We start from the raw sequence: 20,948 nt of genomic DNA, 5'->3' as shown, positions 1-20,948 counted from the left end.
AGCATCTTGGGTTTAGTCCATAGTAGTACAAAGAGCCTATGGTGGGCTGAGGTTGTGGCTTAGTGATAGAGCCCTTGACTACCATGTGTGAGGCACTGAGTTCAATCCTCAGCACCACATAAATACATACCTTTATTTATTTATTATTATCTAAAAAACAAAGAGGCAATGGTTCACTTATCAGGGAATCACTTGCATCTATCATGGTCCTTGAAAATCTCACATTTTAATAGCTTGTCTAGTTAGATTTAGACAGGGGTTGGCAAACTTTTTCTGTGCTAAGCCAGGTAGTAAGATAGTTTAATTTTTTTTTTTGTGTGTGTGTGTGTGTGTGTGTGTGTGCGCGTGCGTGCGCGCGCTGGGGATTGAGCCCAGGGGCACTTAACCACTGAGCCATATCCCCAGCCTTTTTTTTTTTTTTTTTTTTTTGTATTTTATTTAGGAAACAGGGTCTTGCTTAGTTGTTTGTGGCCTCACTCCTCACTAAATTGCTGAGGCTGGCTTTGAATTTGCCTCAGCCTCCTGAACCCTGGGATTACAGGTGGGAGCCACCCCGCCTGGCTAAATAGTTTAATGTTTTGCAGGCCAGATGCAGTATCTTATTATTTTTTATTATTTTTTTGTAACTCTTTGAAAATGTAAAAACCACTCTTAGCTTGAGAGCTGTACAAAAGTAGCTTGTGAGTCCTGTAATTTGTCAACCCTATTCTAAAAACAGTAATCCCAACAAAAGTTGAGATTTTAAAAAAAAATCTGGGGTTGGGGCTGTGGCTCAGTGGTGAAGCGCTTTCCTAGCACGTGTGAGGTACTGGGTTTGATCCTCAACACTACATAAAAATAAATAAATAAACAAACAAATAAATAAAGGTATTGTGTTCTGCAACTAAAAAAAAATTTAAAAAATTCTGAGGTATTTTTCTTCCTCTTTCAGGCCATTATCAAAGAACAGCTTCAGGAGACTCAGGGGTTGTGTGAGTATGCTATATATGTCCAAGGTAAGTCACATATTTCTTCCTAATGGAGAAATATACTTGGCTTAGGTTCTTGGAAAAAGGCCAACTTATGAAATACTTAAATTCAAGTAAATGTTCCACTGAGGTCTTGCTCAGTATTTTTTGAATCTGAACATAATTCTTTGATTTCAGAAGTGATTAATACTATGCAAAAAATTACTACCATCATTCACCCCTTTGTAAGTTCCTGTGCATTCTTTTTCAGAATGGATGCTTAGGATCACTATCTCACACTGTGGTTTCAGGGCCAGAAAATGCTTTGGAAGAGTTCCTTGTAGTCTAGCTAAAGGAAATGAGAAAAGGCTTTGAGGATTTTGTAAAGAAGTCAGGAGGAAGAGAAGAAGCCTAGAGTTGTATAGGATAAATCAGATGATAAATTGAACTCTTCAGAAACCCAAACAGGAACCATCCACTTAAATTTTACTCTTTAATGCCCAAAGTGGCATTCTTCAGTTTTTCCAGGAATTCTGTTTTGACTTTTAAGTATAAATGAATGGTTTGCTTACCATTCATTGCTTATAATCTTCAGACTAATATAAGCCTTTCTGATATCATTTGTAAGATATTGAAACATTTAGGATATCATGGCAAAAAAAAAAATTGCTCTTTTATTGCCAATATCACAAGTTCTAGACTCCCAGTGTCTGATAAATTCTTCTGAAAACTTAGGCCTAAGAAAAATTAATGGTTTTAATAGGTCACTTTACTGAAAACTAATATAATAAAAAGATTTGACAAAAACTCCTTGTTGGACATGAGGTATTGATTCCACTTGTATCATTCTGGGTTTCTTTCTGTACATTGTGAAGTAGAAGTCTGAATTATAATAAAGTATCTGATGAGGAAGCCCAACATGTTCTTTTTTTTTATTTTTATTTTTTTAGTTGTAGATGGACTCAATACCTTTATTTAGTTAATTAATTAATTAATTTTTTTTAGAGAGAGAGAGAATTTTTTTTTAATATTTATTTTTTAGTTCTCAGCGGACACAACATCTTTGTTGGTACGTGGTGCTGAGGATCGAACCCGGGCCGCACGCATGCCAGGCGAGCGCGCTACCGCTTGAGCCACATCCCCAGCCCAAATTTATTTATTTATTATGTGGTGCTGAAAATTGAACCCAGTGCTTCACATGTGCTAGGCAAGCACTCTACCACTGACCCACAATCCAGCCCCCTCAACATGTTCTTCTTGTGAAGTTTCTGTGATAATTTGCAAAGATATCTGTGTATGGTGGATGCTTAGAGGATAGGGAGGTTTGAGTTAACCTTATTTTATAAGAAGTTTTAGCTTATGTCAGTTTTACTTGTTTCAACCATCTGAAGTAATACATGATTATATTTAAGACATAGTTATCCAAAGGATATTTTGCATGTGGTTTCCCATTTTCCCATTTTTCAATTTTTTATGATGCCAGACTCTGTTTCCTAGAACATGATTTTATTTTATCTTTCTTGGCAGCATTGATATTTCGCCTGGAAGGAAACATTCAGGAATCCCTAGAACTCTTTCAGACATGTGCGATTCTTAACCCTCAGTGTGCTGATAACCTCAAGCAGGTGGCCAGATCTTTGTGAGTATTGGCAGCCTGGAGACCCTAAGGAAGTCATGGAATACAATGTAAAATGCATTCTTAGGCTGAGCCTGCTGCTGGCAGACTGATACAGTGGAGGAAAGTGGCTTGATAGGTATAATGGGATTCATTTGAAGAGTGTGGATTAATCTTGATATTTGAGAAAAAAAGATAAAGTAGTATCAAAGAACTAAGTATTTTGCCAGGTGTGATTGTATGTGCCTGTAATCCCAGCAATTTGGGAGGCTCAGGAGGGAGAATTTCAGCTTTGAGGCCAGACTGAGCAATTTAGTGAGACCCTCTCTGGAAATGGTCAAAATAAAAAATAAAAAGGCTGGGGATATAGGTTACTAATAGAGTGCCTCTGGATTTAATTCTGAGCACTCGGGGAAAACAAAACCCACCCCAAAACAAATAAACAAAAATACTACCGAAACCAGATATTGTAGTAATTGTGCATTCTAATTTGAAGAACAGTCATACTGCTTATCACATAAATAACACCATCTTGTACCTTAAGTCCTCTAATCATATTGGCAACCCATGGAATTTTCCTGGTCTGCTCTTCAACACTTATTATGATACTTGACACAGAGAAGTATTTTAGTATTTGTTGTATGGATGCCCTAAAGTTTTCTAAGTGGAAGTAATCTCCAAAATATTTATAAGGTGTCAGATTCTCCTTTTCCAGAGTAGTAGAGTGTTCATTAGGGTTCCCTCCTTCATTTTCTTCCCTACATTGTCATTTATGCCTCCACTGTTTTTACATAGAAGCAGGTTTTCCTGTTCATGATCCAGTATCAAGGAAAAATGATGATGTTGATAAATGATGGCATCTCTTGCTTAATTTTGTATCATTTGTCTTGTTTCTTTTTTGGTCTATATTTATAGTACATTATAGAAAAAAAATAATAGAACACTTTCACCAAAATTGGTGTATAATGAGATGAAGGCTTTGGAACAGCTGCCAGTGCAGTGCTTATCAAGACAGCTTCTGCTGTTGGTGTGGAGCAGCCTGCCTAGCCTTTCTAGCATGACCAGCCCAAGAAAAATGTCTTCTAGAATTTCCAGAGAGTGTAATATGAACAAAATGTGGCACATGCCTGTAACCCTAGCAGCTTGGGTTGCTGAGGCAGGAGGATCGTGAGTTCAAAGCAGCCTCAGTAGCAGCAAGGTGCTAAGCAACTCGGTGAGACCCTGTCTCTAAATTCAAAATAGGGCTTGGGGTGTGGCTCCGTGGTCAAGTGCCCCCTGAGTTTAATCCCTAGTACCTCCCTTCCCCCAAAAAAGTGGGATTAGTGAAGTTAGACTTCTAAGAATTTTGAGGTAATAATTATGGAAAATGCATCTTTTACAGATTTCTTTTGGGAAAACATAAAGCTGCTACTGAAGTGTATAATGAAGCAGCTAAACTGAACCAGAAAGATTGGGTAAGTAGGGAATTTTCAGTAGTGTCTTTTAGTAAGCATGCTAATAGTTCCATTTATGAAATGACTATCATAAGTTATTATAGAATTCTTATATGCCAAAAATGTATATTCTCAGATTTTGTTGATGCTTTTTGATAGGATCAAAAATAATGTTTCCTCATATTTTGCAGATATTGCTACATGGTTTTCTAAGTGTCATTGTTGCTAGTGAGCAGTTACAGTCTGATTCTTGTTAGTAACTCTACTTTTCTCTCTAGAAACTTTGGAGATTTTATTTTTATCATTAGCATTTCAAACCATTAGCAATAAGTCTAATTGTATTTGATTTATTTATTTCTTCCCCATCTGTTTGACACTCATCTGGCCATTTCATTCTGAAAACCCTTGTTTTTCTTTGGGGTGGGAAAGTTTGAGTAGTTCTTCATTATTTTTATATCTTGGTGATTGTGTCTAATTGTAGCAGAAAATTGGACTAAACATTGGCTTTGCAAATTAAGGGGTTATTTTTTTTTCTTCATGTAACTAAAGTTCAGGTAAATAGTTGCTGGCATTGATTTGGTGGTCCTAGAATGTCCAGGCTGAGATTTTTTTCAAGTATTTGATGATTCTGGGAGAGACATTCATCTCTATGAGAGAAGGAATAGACTGATTAGCGAAGAGAGCTTGCATTCCATGGGTTTCCCTGAAGTTCTGTTGTCACTATTATTTTTTAAGTGTGTTAAATTTGCCAGTCACTTTTCTTCTGTAGGTTTGAAGATTAAGTTGTTTGAGTCTTTTTTATTCTTTTTTTTTTTAGTTGTTTTGACTCTTTATGCCATAGAATATAGACAAAAGTGAAGCTACAAGTAAAGGAAAAATCCAGCTAGGGGTGTAGTTTATTTGTTGGTGCTGGGTTCAATCCCGAGCATCAACAAATACATTTTTAAAATTCATGTACTTTTTAATTAATATTTTCATCACATTAATGTCTACTATGTACCAGACAGTAAGCTATACTCTGGAGATGCAAAGATGCTATTTCTGACTCACTTGGATAATCATTCCATTGGTACCAGTTAGAAGTGTTCATTTCCCAAATAGCCAGATACTCTCTACTATGCTTTATAAGTGTCTTAGGAAGACTTCTAGCCCTACCTTCTTGGATTTACCAGGATATTCCATGTCTGGCTGCAAAAGGAGACTAATAATTCTGCCTGCCATTATTTTATTTGACTTTTGGAGCAATTCTCTTAAGTAGGGAGAATTTTCACCATTGACAAGTGAGAAAGCTGAGACTTGGAATGACTTGCCAAAGGGCACACAGTGGGCTGGGGATGTGGCTTAAGTGGTACCGCGCTCGCCTGGCGTGCGTGCGGCCCGGGTTCGATCCTCAGCACCACATACAAACAAAGATGTTGTGTCTGCCGAAAAATTTTAAAAAAAAGGGCACACAGTGAGTTAGAGACAGAACCAGTGTTAGAACTCAACCTAGAATCTAGGATTGCTCACTTTAATGCTGGAATCTTTCTACCATACCATCTGCATTTGCAGATGTCTACAGGATTCCTTCACCTCATGAAAGACAGAATTTGACTCTGATTTATTTTGTTTACCTTTCCAAATTTCCTTTTCTCTTAGTTTGTTTAAGGCATATAGCTGCTTCCCTCGAAAATAATATCTAGAGCAAATGGTTAAAAAAAGGTTAGGGGTTAGTTAACCTTCAGGACATGGAAAGGAGAAGAAAGGCTATATTCTCCCCGATTCTGTCTCCATGTGTACATTTCTATAGCATGATGAAGTGAAAAGTACACAAGTTTTGGGGGCAGGCCAGAGGTCAAGTCCTAGTGTTTTGACATGTGAATTTGATTTGTGAGTTAAGAAAAGTAATTTTTTAAAATGTGAAACATTTATGAGACAATAGGAAAATCTAACCGTAATTGAATGTATGATATAGAGCAGTTAGTAATTTTTGGGGGGTGTGATAGTGGTATTATAAATGGGTTAAAAAAAAAAAAGAAACCTCTTTCAGACTTTCAGAAGTACATGCTGAAATGTTTTGCTATTTGGTTACAAAAATAGTAAAAGTAGATGGCATATGAATTGGATGAATTCATGGTCATTCCAACTACATTTATATATGATTAGGATATGGAACTAAAAAAGAAAGGAAAAATTCCAGTGCTGATACCTCCTGAATTAATTAAACTTCTTTTTTTTTTTTAAAGAGAGAGTGAGGTGGAGAGAGAGAGAGAGAGAGAGAGAGAATTTTTTAATATTTATCTTTTAGTTTTCGGCGGACACAACATCTTTGTTTGTATGTGGTGCTGAGGATCGAACCCCAGGCCGCACGCATGCCAGGCAAGCGCGCTACCGCTTGAGCCATATTCCCAGCCCTAATTAAACTTCTTAACCTCTGTGAGCTTCAGTTTTATTTTCTGTAAAATTGGAAAGATTATACATTGCAGATTTGTTGGAAAAATTTAAATAATATATGCAAAAAACATCTGGCATTGATCCTATTGTATAATAGGTGCTTAATCAGTGATTGATTTTTGTTGTTATTTTAGGAGACTTGGAAAACATTAAACTAGTTGTGTCTAGCACTTGTGGTCCATGTTCCTTGGACAGGGACACATCCACACTACTAACCGGGGTTCCTTACAATGTTTCCCAAGAGCATTTTCTTCATTCTTTCTTTCTCTAAAGCTACCCTAAATAGAGGAAAGTTCATTATAAAGTTATTTGAGAGATTCCACAACACTTAAGGTCAAGAGTACAAGTTGACTTATAGTGAACTAGAACTAGAACATTGGCAGCAACCAAGGTAGTACTCTGCATTTTTGCTTCATCTTTTCTTTCTGTATTCAGAGGTTGGAAAATTTTGTTGTTGTTGTTTTTGTAAAGGGCTGCTTAGCTAGGCATGATAGTGCACACCTGTAATCCCAGCTACTCTGGAGGCTAAGGGGAAGAGGATCTCAAGTTCAAGGCTAACCTAGGCAACTTAGCAAAACACCATATCATGATAAAAAATTTAAAAGAGCTAGGGGTATAGCCCAGTGGTAAGTGCTTTCTTAGCATGTGTAAGGCCCTGTGTTCAATCCTTAGTGTCTGGGGAAATGAGGTCGGGGTAGGGGGACTGCAACTTAATACAGACTCTATTGTAGCTACTTAGCTCTGCAATTCTAGTGCAAAAGAGCCATACAAAAACAAGAGACTGTGGCTGTGTTCCAATAAAACCTTATTTATAGAAGAGGGCAGGGAATGATTTGGCCCATGGGCCATAGTTTTCTGACCTATGCTTTTTTTTTTTTTTTTTTATTGATTGTTCAAAACATTACAGAGCTCAAGACATATCATCTTTCATACATTCGACTCAATTGGGTTTTGAACTCCCCAAATACATAATACAGACTCACTTCTGTTACATACTCACATTTTTACATAATGGCATATTAGTGACTGTTGTATTCTGCTACCTTTCCTATCCCCTACTATCCCCCCTCCCCTCCCCTCCCCTCCCATCTTCCCTCTCTACCTCCTCTGCTGTTGTTCAATTCTCTCCCCTTTTTTTCCCCCCACCCCCTTGCCCCTCATAACCTCTTATAATTTTGTGTATCACTGAAGGTCTCCTACCATTTCCATATGTTTTCCCTTCTCTCTTCCTTTCTCTCCCCCCATTCGTCTTAGTTTACTGGTAGTCTTTTCCTCATGCTCTTCCTTCCTGTTCTATTCTTAGTGGCTCTCTTTATATCAAAGAAGACATTTGACATTTGTTTTTTAGGGCTTGGCTAGCTTCACTTAGCATAATCTGCTCTAATGCCATCCATTTCCCTGCAAATTCTATGATTTTGTCGTTTCTTAGTGCTGCATAATACTCCATTGTGTATAGCTGCCACAATTTTTTTATCCACTCGTCTACTGAAGGGCATCTAGGTTGGTTCCACAGTCTAGCTATTGTGAATTGTGCTGCTATAATCATTGATGTGGCCGTATCCTTATAGTGTGCTCTTTTAAGGTCCTCAGGGAATAGTCCAAGAAGGGCAATAGCTGGGTCAAATGGTGGATCCATTCCCAGCTTTCCCAGGAATCTCCACACTGCTTTCCAAATTGGCCTCACCATTTTGCAGTCCCACCAGCAGTGAACAAGTGTGCCCTTTTCCCCACATCCTCGCCAACACTTATTGTTGTTTGACTTCATAATGGCTGCAAATCTTACAGGAGTGAAATGGTATCTTAGGGTGGTTTTGATTTGCATTTCTCTGATTGCTAGAGATGGTGAGCATTTATGAAATTCATATGGAAAAACAAAAGACCCAGAATAGCAAAAGCAATTCTAAGCAGGAAGTGTGAATCTGGAGGTATAGCGATACCAGAGCTCAAACTGTACTACAAAGCAATAGTAACAAAAACAGCATGGTACTGGTACCAAAACAGGCAGGTGGACCAATGGTACAGAATAGAGGACACAGAGACTAATCCACAAAGTTACAACTATCTTATATTTGATAAAGGGGCTAAAAACATGCAATGGAGGAAGGATAGCATCTTCAACAAATGGTGTTGGGAAAATTGGAAATCCATATGCAACAAAATGAAATTGAATCCCTTTCTCTCGCCAGCCACAAAAGTTAACTCAAAATGGATCAAGGAGCTAGATATAAAAACAGAGACACTGCATCTGATAGAAGGAAAAGTTGGCTATGATCTACATATTGTGGGGTCGGGCTCCAAATTCCTTAATAGAACGCCCGTAGCCCAAGAGTTAATAACAAGAATAAACAAATGGGACCTACTTAAACTAAAAAGTTTTTTCTCAGCAAGAGAAACAGTAAAAGTGGTAAATAGAGAGCCTACATCCTGGGAACAAATTTTTACCCCTCACACCTCAGATAGAGCCCTAATATCCAGAATGTACAAAGAACTCAAAAAATTAAACAATAAGATAACAAATAATCCAATCAACAAATGGGCCAAGGACCTGAACAGACACTTCTCAGAGGAGGACATACAATCAATCCACAAGCACATGAGACCTATGCTTTTTTTGAATTTCTGCAGATCCACTGCAATTACATACATTTTATCATAGTGACCTCCAGATGGCGCTGTCAGCTCCCAAGTCCACATCACCTTGTGAATTTAGTGCTTGCAACTAGCTAGATCTGTTCCAATTGTAGATTCCTAGAAAGAGGATTCTGATTGCTTCAGGTGCCCAGAGATGGACAGAGAGGATTTCTTTAAGGATGGAGCTATGTGGCTATCAGTCCTCTCAGCAGGAGCTATGAATAGTTTCTTCTAAGAAAAGGGCACAAAGGATGTGGGTAGTGGACAGCTTTTAGAGAAAAAATGGTAGGAAGGTGGGCTGGGTGTGTATCTTCAAGAAGCCATGTAGATCCAGGAAGATCACCTATTTATTCTGCTTTTTTCTCTTATTATTTTAATTTAAAAATATATATAAGGGAACTAATTTTGTAGAATACATATACACTTTGCTGAACAATAACACTCTTGATGCCTTTTGTTTCACTCTAATGCTTACTATGAATTACACCTAAGCCATTTTCCTTTCTTTGTATGTAGGAAATCTGCCATAACCTAGGAGTTTGCTACATTTATCTGAAGCAGTTCAATAAGGTAATTTATAGAAGGGGTGATGGTGGTTGACTGGAATTTCACTTAAGGGTGTGATTGTGTTGCATAGGTGCCATTGCTCATTTTGTATTCTCTCTAGTGTTTACAGAGCTTTAGGAAATGCACTTTATACATTTATCCCTATGTTAATGCTCATTCATCATTACTCATCTTGTTTTCCCTTGCTTTTGACAAGAAAATGGAAATTTTGGAAATACTATGAATGACAGTGTATTTCCCCCACTTCTTCTTTCTCTCCACCCCCAGTGTTTGTAGAAACAAATGTTCAGTAGAAACAAATGTTCAATAATATAGATATCAAAAAGTAAACTTTTAAGTCTTAAAGTTGCTCTCACAGCAACTGATTTTAGTTTTTAATGTCACTGAAAATGAATTTTAAATTTAAAATGAATTTTAAATTTTAAAAATTGTCATTTTAAATTTAAAATGACAATTTTTAGTTTTAACTTTTAGTTTTGCTTTTTTTTATGATGAGAACTTGTATTTCATTGTGATTAAGCTCTAGGCTCAGAAAGAAATGTATACATATTAATTGAGGAATAGAAGAAATTACTGAGAGACCTGAAAGTTAGTGATAGTGAGATTGGGTAGAGTGTTCTTCATAAAGTTCCCACTTAGTAGTCATGAAGTTTTATTCTCCAGTGCCACCGAGACTGAGACTCTGAATTGGTTAATACCCATTTGACAATGTTCAATTTGACAATATTTATAAATTGTGTCAATTTATAAACTGGTATAACCTGATGTATCCCTTATGGATATGAAAAGAGTCTACACAGGTTGGGATTGTGGTTCAGCGGTAGTGTGCTTGCTTAGCATGGGCATTGTGTTGTGTCCATCTACACCTAAAAAATAAATATTAAAAAAAAGAGTCTACACATTAACAGTTTTCCTCCTGTGAGATATATATATATATATATGAAAAATATATATTTTGTGGGCCCCTTAGGTTTTCTGAATGGATTTACAGTTTTATAGCCTTAGATTTTTCTCTGAGAATATTGTGAGCAGGTACATTTCAATTCATGGGATTATTTTGAGCCAGAGGAGAGGTGGGATTGCTCTTTAGTTGGAACTGTACTGATGAGAAGGAGAATCATAGTTAGATTTTACTGTAAAGCTAACAGGCTAAGCAAATATAATACCTGGCAATTAAATAAACACTTGTTGAAACAGTGAGTCATAGAACAGTTTTGTCTATCTACTACGATACAAACTTCCCGAGAAAAAGGAAATCTTAATTGTTACGGCTGTTAACTCTAGTATACCTAGTACCTAAAATAGCCAATATTCCATGAATACTCATTGAGTGAATAAATGAGAATAAGCCATTTATCCATTTATTTTTATATTTTATACAAATGGAGCACAACTTTTTATTTCTCTAGTTGAATGTGATGTAGAATCATACCATTTGTGCAATTATACCCATACATAGGGTACCATTTATTCATTTATTTGTCATCACATTGGTGGGGAAAATGAGGCCTATGCTGGGGAAGATAGTCAGTCAGTGGTGCAGCTAGAGTAGAATTTGATGTGGCACTCTACATTGTCCTCTGATGGTCCCCTGCCCTGCCCCGTACAAGGAGTTGAACCCAGGGGCCTTTACGCACTGGACAACATCCTAGCCCTTTTCATTTTTTATTGGAGATTGGGTCTCACTGATTTGCTTAGGGCATTGCTAAATTGCTGAGGCTGGCCTTGAATTTGCAATCCTTCTCCTTCAGCCTCCCAAGTTGCTGAGATTATAGGAGTGTGCCACCACACCCAACTGATGTCTCTTTTGACTTACAAAGTATGAGTCATAGATATGAATGCCAAGCAGAAAACTTTCAGAAAGATTAATTATCTTGGAAGAACTCTCCCAGGTGACTGCAGAGGCAGACAGCCTGTGTTGCCAGCTGTCCTGTCAAGACACAAGGACAGTTTTAGGACTTTTTGGTCTTTGGGTGGTGTGGGCTATTTGCTCTAACATAATATTCCTACATTTGTTCAGCAGGCCATTGTTCTTCCTATGGTGGTGATTTTGTTCTCTTTACTGCATCAAATTTGTTAGGCACAAGATCAGCTGCACAATGCCCTACAGCTTAACAGGCATGATCTGACTTACACAATGCTGGGGAAGATTCACTTGTTGGAGGGAGACTTGGACAAGGCCATAGAAATCTACAAGAAAGCAGTGGAGTAAGTGTGTCTATTACCTTTAGAGCAATGAGAAACTTAAAAAAAAAATGATAACATGTGAACTCCCAAGCCTAAGAGAAGATATATGTGATTGATTACTACTTATATAAGTTGGAATGAAAGGTAAGCTAAAGTTTAGATAAGAGCTGCCAGTGAATGGCATCAATAAGGTAGACTGTTTCTTTCTCACCTGTAAAGATGGCTGTTGTAGGCTAGCTGGTAGCTTTGCTCACAAAACCAACCTGGGATCTAGATTCCTTTGCCTATATGATTAAAGCTGAGATACTGTAATACAACATCCATGTTTCAGGCTACGGTGAAGGGAAGTGGTACTGGAATCTGAATATGGAATGAGCATCTGGTAGTGAGTTTAGGTGACCCACAAATTGCACACATAGTTCCTGCTCTCATTTCATGGTTCAAAATTGGTCAGGAGGAACACATAGCTGCAAGGGAAGTAGGCTGACATATACTCAGCAAGATTTGGGGGTCAGCTGCCAAACTGCCATTCTTTTTTTTTAATACTTTATAATAGATTATATATCCAGAGATATTATTAGGGACAAAAATCTCTTAGCTCAGTAATAAATATCTTCTCTTATTAGCTTGAAACTCATATCTTGTTTTGTTGCTTGGACTTGAACCCAGGGCCTTACACATGCTAGGTGTGTGCTCTACTCCTAACCTATACACCCTTAGCCCCGCTATCTTGTTTTTCAAGAACATCACCAGGGCAGTCTGAACAGTTGATAACTGAACTAAATGGTTTTCCCATGTTAGTGTTCCATGTTTCTTCTCTAGGGACGCGTTTAAATATAATAGCTGTAAAAAATGCTTTAAGTGTCTCATTTGTTTAGTCACTTAAAATGTCTGATCTACAGTTCAAGGCCTATTAGTCCTGATAATTAGATTCTGAACTAAACTAAGATATCTATTATTATCAATTGCCAAGCTAGTAATTTTGTGGTTATTATCAACCACAACACTGTTTTCTGAATTTTCTTCAACAACGCTTTATATCTAAAAAGACAGAAAAATTCCTTGGTAAGCTATAAAGAGAGAAGGCATTTTTCTTTGTTGGTTAGAAGCTAAGATTATGGGGCAAGTAGGAAGGAGCCATGTAACTGTGTTCAGTATCCTGTGGTGATAGGGGCAGCCCTGACTCCTGACCCCTGCCTCATAGAAGTTGGCTGTTCAAAAATAGGGCACATAAATCCCAAGAGGGACATTCTTCTGGTGGTTACTCAAGGATTTAAGTCACTGAATTTCCCAAGGAATAAAAGGGAACAGCTGAGCATTTGGAGTCTCATTGAGAAGGTAGACACCATTCTTTATGACCCACAGCTTTAGAGTGAATAGTCATGTTGTGTGGCGAAATGGCTGCTGCAAGAGTCATAGAAGTTACTCGTGTGGCTTGGGGAAAGAAATGAAAATGGGTGTTATTATGGCAGAAAGTGAAAAGCAAGTTCTCATCTAAATTGAGAAAGCTTAGTTTAGCCAGCTCAGGCATCCCTTGGCTGGGGCTTTGACTTATCTGGTTCTGGGATCCTTACCAGTAACCAGCATCTTGCCTCATTTCTTAAGAGGAGGAAACAGGGCCCTTTGGTATTATGACTGTTGAAACTGATGATTCTGTAGTCAGATAGTCTTAACTCAGTGTTGCTTTGGTTTTTGAACAAAGACATATACTAATGATTGAGATATATTTTACTTGAGCCAATATTTACTTCCAAGGGCCAGTTCCAAGTTTCTTTCCTAGGCTGTTATGTGTCTTCCGTCTTTTGTTTAATTTGACTATTTAGTATGGCTTTATGTTTAATTTGGAGAGTACAACATTAGGGGTTTTGGAATCCTAAATTGACACAGAAAATTATGCTGCCTGGCATCCTGAGCACAGTGAAAACAGAAGAAATCCCACAAAAGGGGACTGGCTTTAAACTATGCGTATTCCCAACTGACTTGGTGTTTAAAACTTTGTTCTTTAATTGTATCAGTGTAATCAAGAAGGAAAGTCACACAAAATATACCTTAGATTTTTCTTTCTTTCTTTTTTTTGGTACCCAGGATCATAGGATGTTGGCCCTAAGAAAAGAGCCTTGATTTTTTTTGTTGTTGTTGTTGTTAAGCAATTTTCCCTATAGCCAGGATTCAGATGACCTACTTTTTAAAAAAATTACCAAATTGCCTTCAGAAATTTCCATGTGGAGAAGGAGGTTCAGCAAAATGTCTCAAGTGTTGCACAAGGATAGGTGGCTATGCTTGTATCGTCTCTTATAACCATTGTTTCACTCTGAGCATCTCTGTGTTGCAGGTTCTCACCAGAAAACACAGAACTTCTTACAACTTTAGGGTTGCTGTATTTACAGGTAATGAAAATTCCACTCATTCATGCACTGATGTTAGAAATGCTTTGGGGTTTGTGCATACAGTGACTTCTCTGCATTTTGATATTTAGCACATTTTACCAATAGTCACATGGAACACATGAATCTTGTTCTCAGTATTTGATATTCTTTGCTAAAGGAATTAACTTTCTTCATTCAAATCAGTCAATTTTAATTCTGCCTTACTACAATTATAATTCTTATCTAATAGGAAAGAGCATATATGAGAAACACCTGTCTGGTTTTGGGGACTATTATTTTGGCCTCTGGGGACAAACTGTGATCAAGTTAGCATGGCACAGGGCATAGGGTAAAGGCTGTTTCTGTTTCTCCTTCTTCCTGGCCAGGGTCCTATAGGAAAGAGAGAAGGCAAGGGCAAAGGACACTTTGTCTAGAATAAAGTCTTCACTCCTTCTTTACATTTCTGAGTGTGAATGGAATTGTTTTGGCTCTATCACTTTTCTATATCAGCCTGAGGACCCCGGGCCCAGGGATCTCTGGACTGATGAAGCCCTGCTCACACTATCAGTTTCTCTGCTCAGCTGATTCTGCCTCCACCACTGCCTCTCTGGTAGCCTTTATGTTTATTTCATTTTTCTTTAAGAGGAACCAGGAGCTTAACCCTCTGTCTCCATGGGCTTTGACTTGTGAGGCTGGCCCCAAAGGACTGGAGGCTAACTAGCTCATTTCCTGCCCAGAGGCATTATGTAGAACAGCATGAGCGTAGGGGAAATGGTTTCTGGCAGATAGATACTTTGATCATACCTGGAGACAAATCAGTAAAATTTTAAAAGCCCACAAATATGGGGATTTGAGGTTTTCTTTCTTTCTTTGGTATGTTCAACTCTTTTTTTTTTTTCTCTTTGTCAAGAAAAGTCATCAATGATTGGGTGTTTTTGTTCAGGGTGTGGTTGGCTAGATTCCTGAACTGCTATGTTCCCTTTGATATCAATTCTCTGATTGCTTTTTTCAAGCTTGGTGTTTACCAGAAGGCATTTGAACATCTTGGAAATGCACTGACTTACGACCCCACCAACTACAAGGTATTGCAAGCTGTGAAACCCCAGAGCCTTCATATAGATAGTCCCATGGCTACCTAGAAGTGGTCTGACCCTGGAAGGCAAGGGTTAGCTTCCTCACTGAATAACCTGAGAAATTCACTTTTCTTGGGTGGTGCTGGGTATCAAACCTAGGGCCTCGTGCGTGCTAGGAAGCGCTACCACTGAGCCACACCTCCAACCCAAGAAATAGATGTTTTTTAAAGAATTATAAATAAGACTGTATCATGATGGTCACTTAAACCCATGTGATTCAAGAACAGCCTGGGTAACATAGTGGAACTTTGAGATTTAAAAAAAAAAAACAACAGTATACATATATATAAATAAAAGGCAGCTTCTTTAATTAAAATTATTATGAAGTGTGGGTGCTGTGCTTCTAAATTAGCACATTTGTTTTAACAGGCCTGCAACCTCAGCATAAAGCAAAATCAGAGGGTTTTTTAGCTTATGTGTTATTTGGGAAATTGATAAAGCTTGCACAGGTATTATCAAAAATAACTATGGTAAAATGACCTTTAGAGAAAGTCAGTGAGATCACAAATTTTGTTAAGATGTGACATTGGGGTTGAGAAAGAAGATCTCAGGTGGATGAATATCTCTGAGGGAGATGTAGCAAGATAGGGTTATTTATTGACACAAACTCAGTCCTGATTTAGAAAGTCATTAGCCAGACACTGTTGGCTCTCCTCCTTGCCACTTTTCTTTTGAGAAATGAAAGGGCTTGACTGATGAAGCCTAAAGTTGACTTACCCTTAGTTCTATTGCAGAAGGTATATTTGAGGTGTTTGGAGTACTTGGTGTACCAAATAAGGGCTACAGAGAATAGAATAAAAGCACTATTTACTGAAATACTGACTTCCCTGGATGGAAGTAGGAAACATGAGCTGAGTAAAGCCAGAGACATTTCATTCTTTCCTCTTTGGGTATAGTGCCAAAGAGAGTCATAGTGTGGTGTACCAGAACATTCCTCAGGAGCACTTGTCACTGTAGCTTCGTATTATTTATGTTTCTAGGAGAAGTTTTTCAGTCTTATCTATACTGATGGGCCTGCTGAGTTATCTACATTTAGGAGGCTACTTCACTGCCTTTGGGAATAACAGAATTACTAACTTTCCACATGCCATGTTTTTAGGCCATCTTGGCAGCAGGCAGCATGATGCAGACCCATGGAGACTTTGATGTTGCCCTCACCAAATACAGAGTTGTAGCTTGTGCTGTTCCAGAAAGTCCTCCACTCTGGAATAATATTGGAATGTGTTTCTTTGGCAAGAAGAAATATGTGGCAGTGAGTGTCCCTTCACATTCTTTGTCTTCATTCGTGTGGTTATTGGGTCTGCTGAGCTTGCTCCACCTTTTCATTGAGTGCCCTCTCTACCCTGCAGGCTATCAGCTGCCTGAAAAGAGCCAACTATTTGGCACCCTTCGATTGGAAGATCCTATATAATTTGGGCCTTGTCCATTTGACCATGCAGCAGTATGCATCAGCTTTCCATTTCCTCAGTGCAGCCATCAACTTCCAGCCAAAGATGGGGGAGCTCTACATGCTCTTGGCTGGTAGGAGACATTATTTATATGGAAACCTCTTCTTATGGTCTATAATGAGGGAAAAATGAACTAGAATCAGTAGCTAAATATCCCATAAAAGAAAGGAAAGACAGTGGAATGAATCTGACATAACTTTCCTGTGTACATAATACAAGTTGGACTTGAATAGCACAGGAAGAATGAGGAACCACTGTGAACAGAGGCTACAGCCATGAAATCGCAGTGTCCCATGCAGTTAGTGGGCAATATTGTCAGAGAATGTGGTGGAAGATGAGTCAGATAAAATAATCTGGGGTCAGATTATAGAGGGCCATGAGAATAGTCCAAGGGCTGTAGACTTCATTCTATAGGCTGCCTGTCCAGCCATAATCCTAGATCTTATAGGTGCCTATTATAATTGCCTGATGGGGACATGAAATAGGCAGGGCTTTTTAGAAGAACTCTCATTGTTTTGTACATTAGCCTTCCAGGAATTGATTTAAAAGAAGGGAAGTGTTCTATTGCTAAATAATAGTTTAAAGATCATGGAGAACCACTGAGGATTCTTAAGTAGGGCCAGTGATGTGGTTAGATTTATTTGTCAGTGAATGAGACATCTGATACCACAGGAAAACTGGAATGGAGGCAAGTAGAGACATTTTCGCTGGGGAAAATGGAAAATCTGACTTGGCTTAAACTAGGGCAGTGTCAGAAAAGAAACTACAAAAGTAGAATGCATAGAACTGTTAACTATGAAGAGGTATCTAAGTGGAATGAGAATGTACAGCAGTGCCATAGTTGATGGGGCAGAGGAGGAGTTCACTTCGGGGTTGGGTTGGCATGTGTGTGGTGCTGGAGATCAAATCAGAGCCTCTCATATGCTGGGCATGTGCTTTTCCATTGAGCTACACCCCCAGCTCTGGGAATGGTCTTGAAATACACTATTTTGTTTTCTAAGCTTAGCTCTCCTCACTTTCTTGGTTGCAGTGGCTCTGACCAATCTGGAAGATACAGAGAATGCCAAGAGAGCCTACGCAGAAGCAGTTCGCCTGGATAAGTACGCTACTGGGGGAAGGGTACTGGGGAAGGTGGGACTCAATCAAAGTCATGAGGTGGTACTGTACCAGTAGTGCTGCTTGAGTCATCCAGACACTCCTGCATGGCCATCATACACAGCAGGACCAAATGTAGAAGGATATGGTTCCTGAGGAAGCAGGGCTCAGCAGGAATTAATACTCTGAAAAAATATTTCCTGTTCCAAGTTTAGTAATCAGGAAGCCATAGAAAGCCAGAGGCAGCAGTGACCTTGGATTGCTGATTAATTGTGGGCTAGCTGCAATATCAGATGGAATTCAGGGCACGGCTTAACCTAAGATAAACTTGACTCTTTCAGAATTTATTCCACTAGCATCTAGTACAGTAGGGCCCTTTTACAACCTGAGTGTTCTCTGTTGAGGGCTGAGATGTCAGACTTGGTCCCAATACCTGCTTTGCTTGTTGAGCAATTAGTTCCTTGATTCTTTTCCACAAGTGTACATAGCATATTCCCACATTACTGGGTATTGGAGAAATCTCCAATCAGTTTTGTTTTGTTTCAAGTAATGAGAAGGATTTCTAAATGTGCATTTGTTGCAAAGCTCCTGCTCCATAGTATCTGTCTGCCTGCCACAGGTGTAACCCTTTAGTAAACCTGAACTATGCTGTGCTGCTGTACAACCAGGGTGAGAAGAAGGATGCCCTGGCCCAGTATCAGGAGATGGAAAAGAAAGTTAACTTTCTCAAGGATAATAGCTCTCTGGAATTTGATCCTGAGGTATGTCTTTTATTAGCTCTCATAAGTCGTTTTAAGCAAGCTGTCAGCAGACTTTTAGGTCACTCCAAAATAATGCAATTATAAAGTTGTTCTAGGCTCATGACTCTTTTTGGCTTTGACATGCTGCAAAGATCATCAGTTAGTTACAGTCCAAGGCAAACTTTTCTAGAAGAAAATAACAGTAAAAAGAACTTCAGGCTTACTGATTTGTTATTGCTCAATTGAGTTGAGGTCTGTGTCTCTGCATAGCTTCTTCCCACTTCCCTTCATGTAGGAAAGGCAGAAGTTAGCCCAGTGATACATCAGATTTCAGTTGGTGGTTTTGAGATCCTACATGAGCTCTCTTGCTAGCCACTAAAGACAGTCTATATTCTCTGCCCTTTCAGAATGATTCCTTTGCAGTAAATACTTCCTCCTTCAAATGCTAGCCAGCAGACACCATTTCAGCTAACCCTCTTGGTTGGAAGGTCCAAAATAGGAGGGTTGACTAGTCTCTGCCAGTTATGCTTATAACTCTTTTTTTTTTTTTTTCTTTTCATGTGGACACAAGATGGTGGAGATGGCTCAGAAGTTGGGAGCTGCTCTCCAGGTTGGGGAGGCACTGGTCTGGACTAAACCAGTTAAAGATCCCAAATCAAAGCACCGAATCAGTTCAACTGGAAAACCTGCTGGTTTCCAGCAGCCTCTGGGTTCCAATCAAGCTCTTGGACAGGCAATGTCTTCAGCAGTTGCATATAGGAAGCTCCCTTCAGGTAGGAGGCTACACAAAGTTCCATAAAAATGTAGTGGGTACAAGCTGCCTGTGCCAACAAAGAGATTACAACTTTGAGTGAGGCTTACATTCTTCAGACTCAGAATATGGTCAGTTTAGTGTATTGGCCAGAAGGAGGGAAAAAAAAAAAGGGTGGCCAAACTAGTATCTGTTTTCTTACAGTAAGCTATGTAGTAGGTAACAGCACCAGCAGACTTAACTGTAAGGTAATACAGTCTTTACAGTTTTAGAAATACATTAGCAAGGCTGGGCATGATGGCACATACCTGTAATCCCAGCTACCTAGGAGGTTGAGGCGAGAAGGTTGTGAGTTCAAGTTCAGTGTACAATTTACCAAGACCCTGTTTCAAGTGTAGGATGGGGGAGGAAATACATTAGTAAATAAATTCTGTTATATAGTCTTGCTTTAATTTTTAGTGCTTTATTGTTGAATGGTATGGTACAGGAAATTGAAGATTTTTTTTTCAGTGATTCACTGAAGACAAACTTGACAGTTGCTTTATTTATTTAGTTATTGCCTTCCCTCATAGCTGCAAAGATACACCATCATCTTGCTAGTTTCCCCAAATTTGGGTTTTCTCTTGAAATTTAACTAAGAATTTATGCTAATTGTTTTGTTATTAGGTGTTGGCGGAACATCCCAGCTCACAAAGCCACCATCTCTTCCTCTGGAGCCAGAGCCCATTGTGGAAACATCAGAGCAAACAAGAGAAAAATAGGAGCAGGATGACCCTGGAGTAGGGGTTTCTGAGTGAGGAGGTACTGGACCAAGGAATGTTATATGATCAGGCATCGTGGAGGCCAGCGCTATTCCCTGTGAGCACTACTGAATTAGAACACAGGGTATTACCATGCTCACGAGGAGCCTAAGGCCTGTGCAGCCCTTTATTGGCCAGATCCACCAGGACATGAGGAGAAGATAGTCTAGTAGATTAAGATTTGGAGCAAGGTGTCAGCTGTATGTGAAACTTAAGAGCTAGCAAGGCACACGAGCTGTTTGGTTTTAAAAGAACTTTTATCTCCTGGTTGATTCTCCACTTCCTTCATGCAAGGAAAGGCTGAGAGATCTCTGTGTAGTAGCCCTGTGATACTGAAGCTATGGCTTAACTGGGATGATTTTCAGACTGGGGGGTAATCCATCTGCAAGGCAAACATAAATCTTGGATTGATAATATAGTTTTTTCACAGTCTGAAAGAAATAATGAAAAAAAAATGCTAAGTTGAGGCCAGACTGGAAAGTATCCAGCTGCATTTGCCCAAAGGGAATTCAATAAGTCCCTGTATTTGGTTCTTGCAAGAGGTCAGAGACTAGAACCAGATCATGTCAGAACTAGGAGCCATGAGCTGGTCGGGTATCAGCACCAAGGATTTTTTAAAAAGGGAAAAACTTCTTAGCTGAGAAATTTTAGTATAAGACAATCAATGATAATAACCACTAACCAGATGCTATCAATATATTATCTATATGTCCTTTATAAGATTATGTATCATTATTCCTTTGGGGAAACTTGTAACTCAGGTGTAAAAATAAGAGATCACATTAAAATGTTTAAAAAACTA

At 38.7% G+C, this 20,948-nt stretch overlaps 1 protein-coding gene across 10 annotated transcripts in view; it reads left to right on the top strand.

Moving 5' to 3' along the window:
• Nucleotides 1-20,948, top strand: part of Bbs4 (Bardet-Biedl syndrome 4) — a 59,196-nt gene extending 38,248 nt beyond the window's left edge. For 9 of the 10 annotated variants that reach the window (XM_078049335.1, XM_005316768.5, XM_021728157.3 and 6 more), the window contains 13 exons: nt 932-995; nt 2,475-2,586; nt 3,944-4,016; nt 9,576-9,629; nt 11,707-11,834; nt 14,146-14,200; nt 15,193-15,261; nt 16,412-16,564; nt 16,662-16,833; nt 17,791-17,860; nt 18,475-18,616; nt 19,167-19,368; nt 20,013-20,948. In XM_078049335.1, the coding sequence (XP_077905461.1) occupies nt 932-995; nt 2,475-2,586; nt 3,944-4,016; nt 9,576-9,629; nt 11,707-11,834; nt 14,146-14,200; nt 15,193-15,261; nt 16,412-16,564; nt 16,662-16,833; nt 17,791-17,860; nt 18,475-18,616; nt 19,167-19,368; nt 20,013-20,107 (1,389 nt within the window). In that variant the 3' untranslated portion in view covers nt 20,108-20,948. The remainder of the gene's footprint in view (nt 1-931; nt 996-2,474; nt 2,587-3,943; nt 4,017-9,575; nt 9,630-11,706; nt 11,835-14,145; nt 14,201-15,192; nt 15,262-16,411; nt 16,565-16,661; nt 16,834-17,790; nt 17,861-18,474; nt 18,617-19,166; nt 19,369-20,012) is intronic. The other variant, XM_078049334.1, reaches the window with a different exon arrangement.

Source organism: Ictidomys tridecemlineatus, chromosome 5, assembly GCF_052094955.1.
Source record: "Ictidomys tridecemlineatus isolate mIctTri1 chromosome 5, mIctTri1.hap1, whole genome shotgun sequence".
NCBI lineage: Eukaryota > Metazoa > Chordata > Mammalia > Rodentia > Sciuridae > Ictidomys > Ictidomys tridecemlineatus.
The sequence above is the reverse complement of the archived record's forward strand: the minus strand, read 5'-3'. Positions and strand labels throughout refer to the sequence as shown.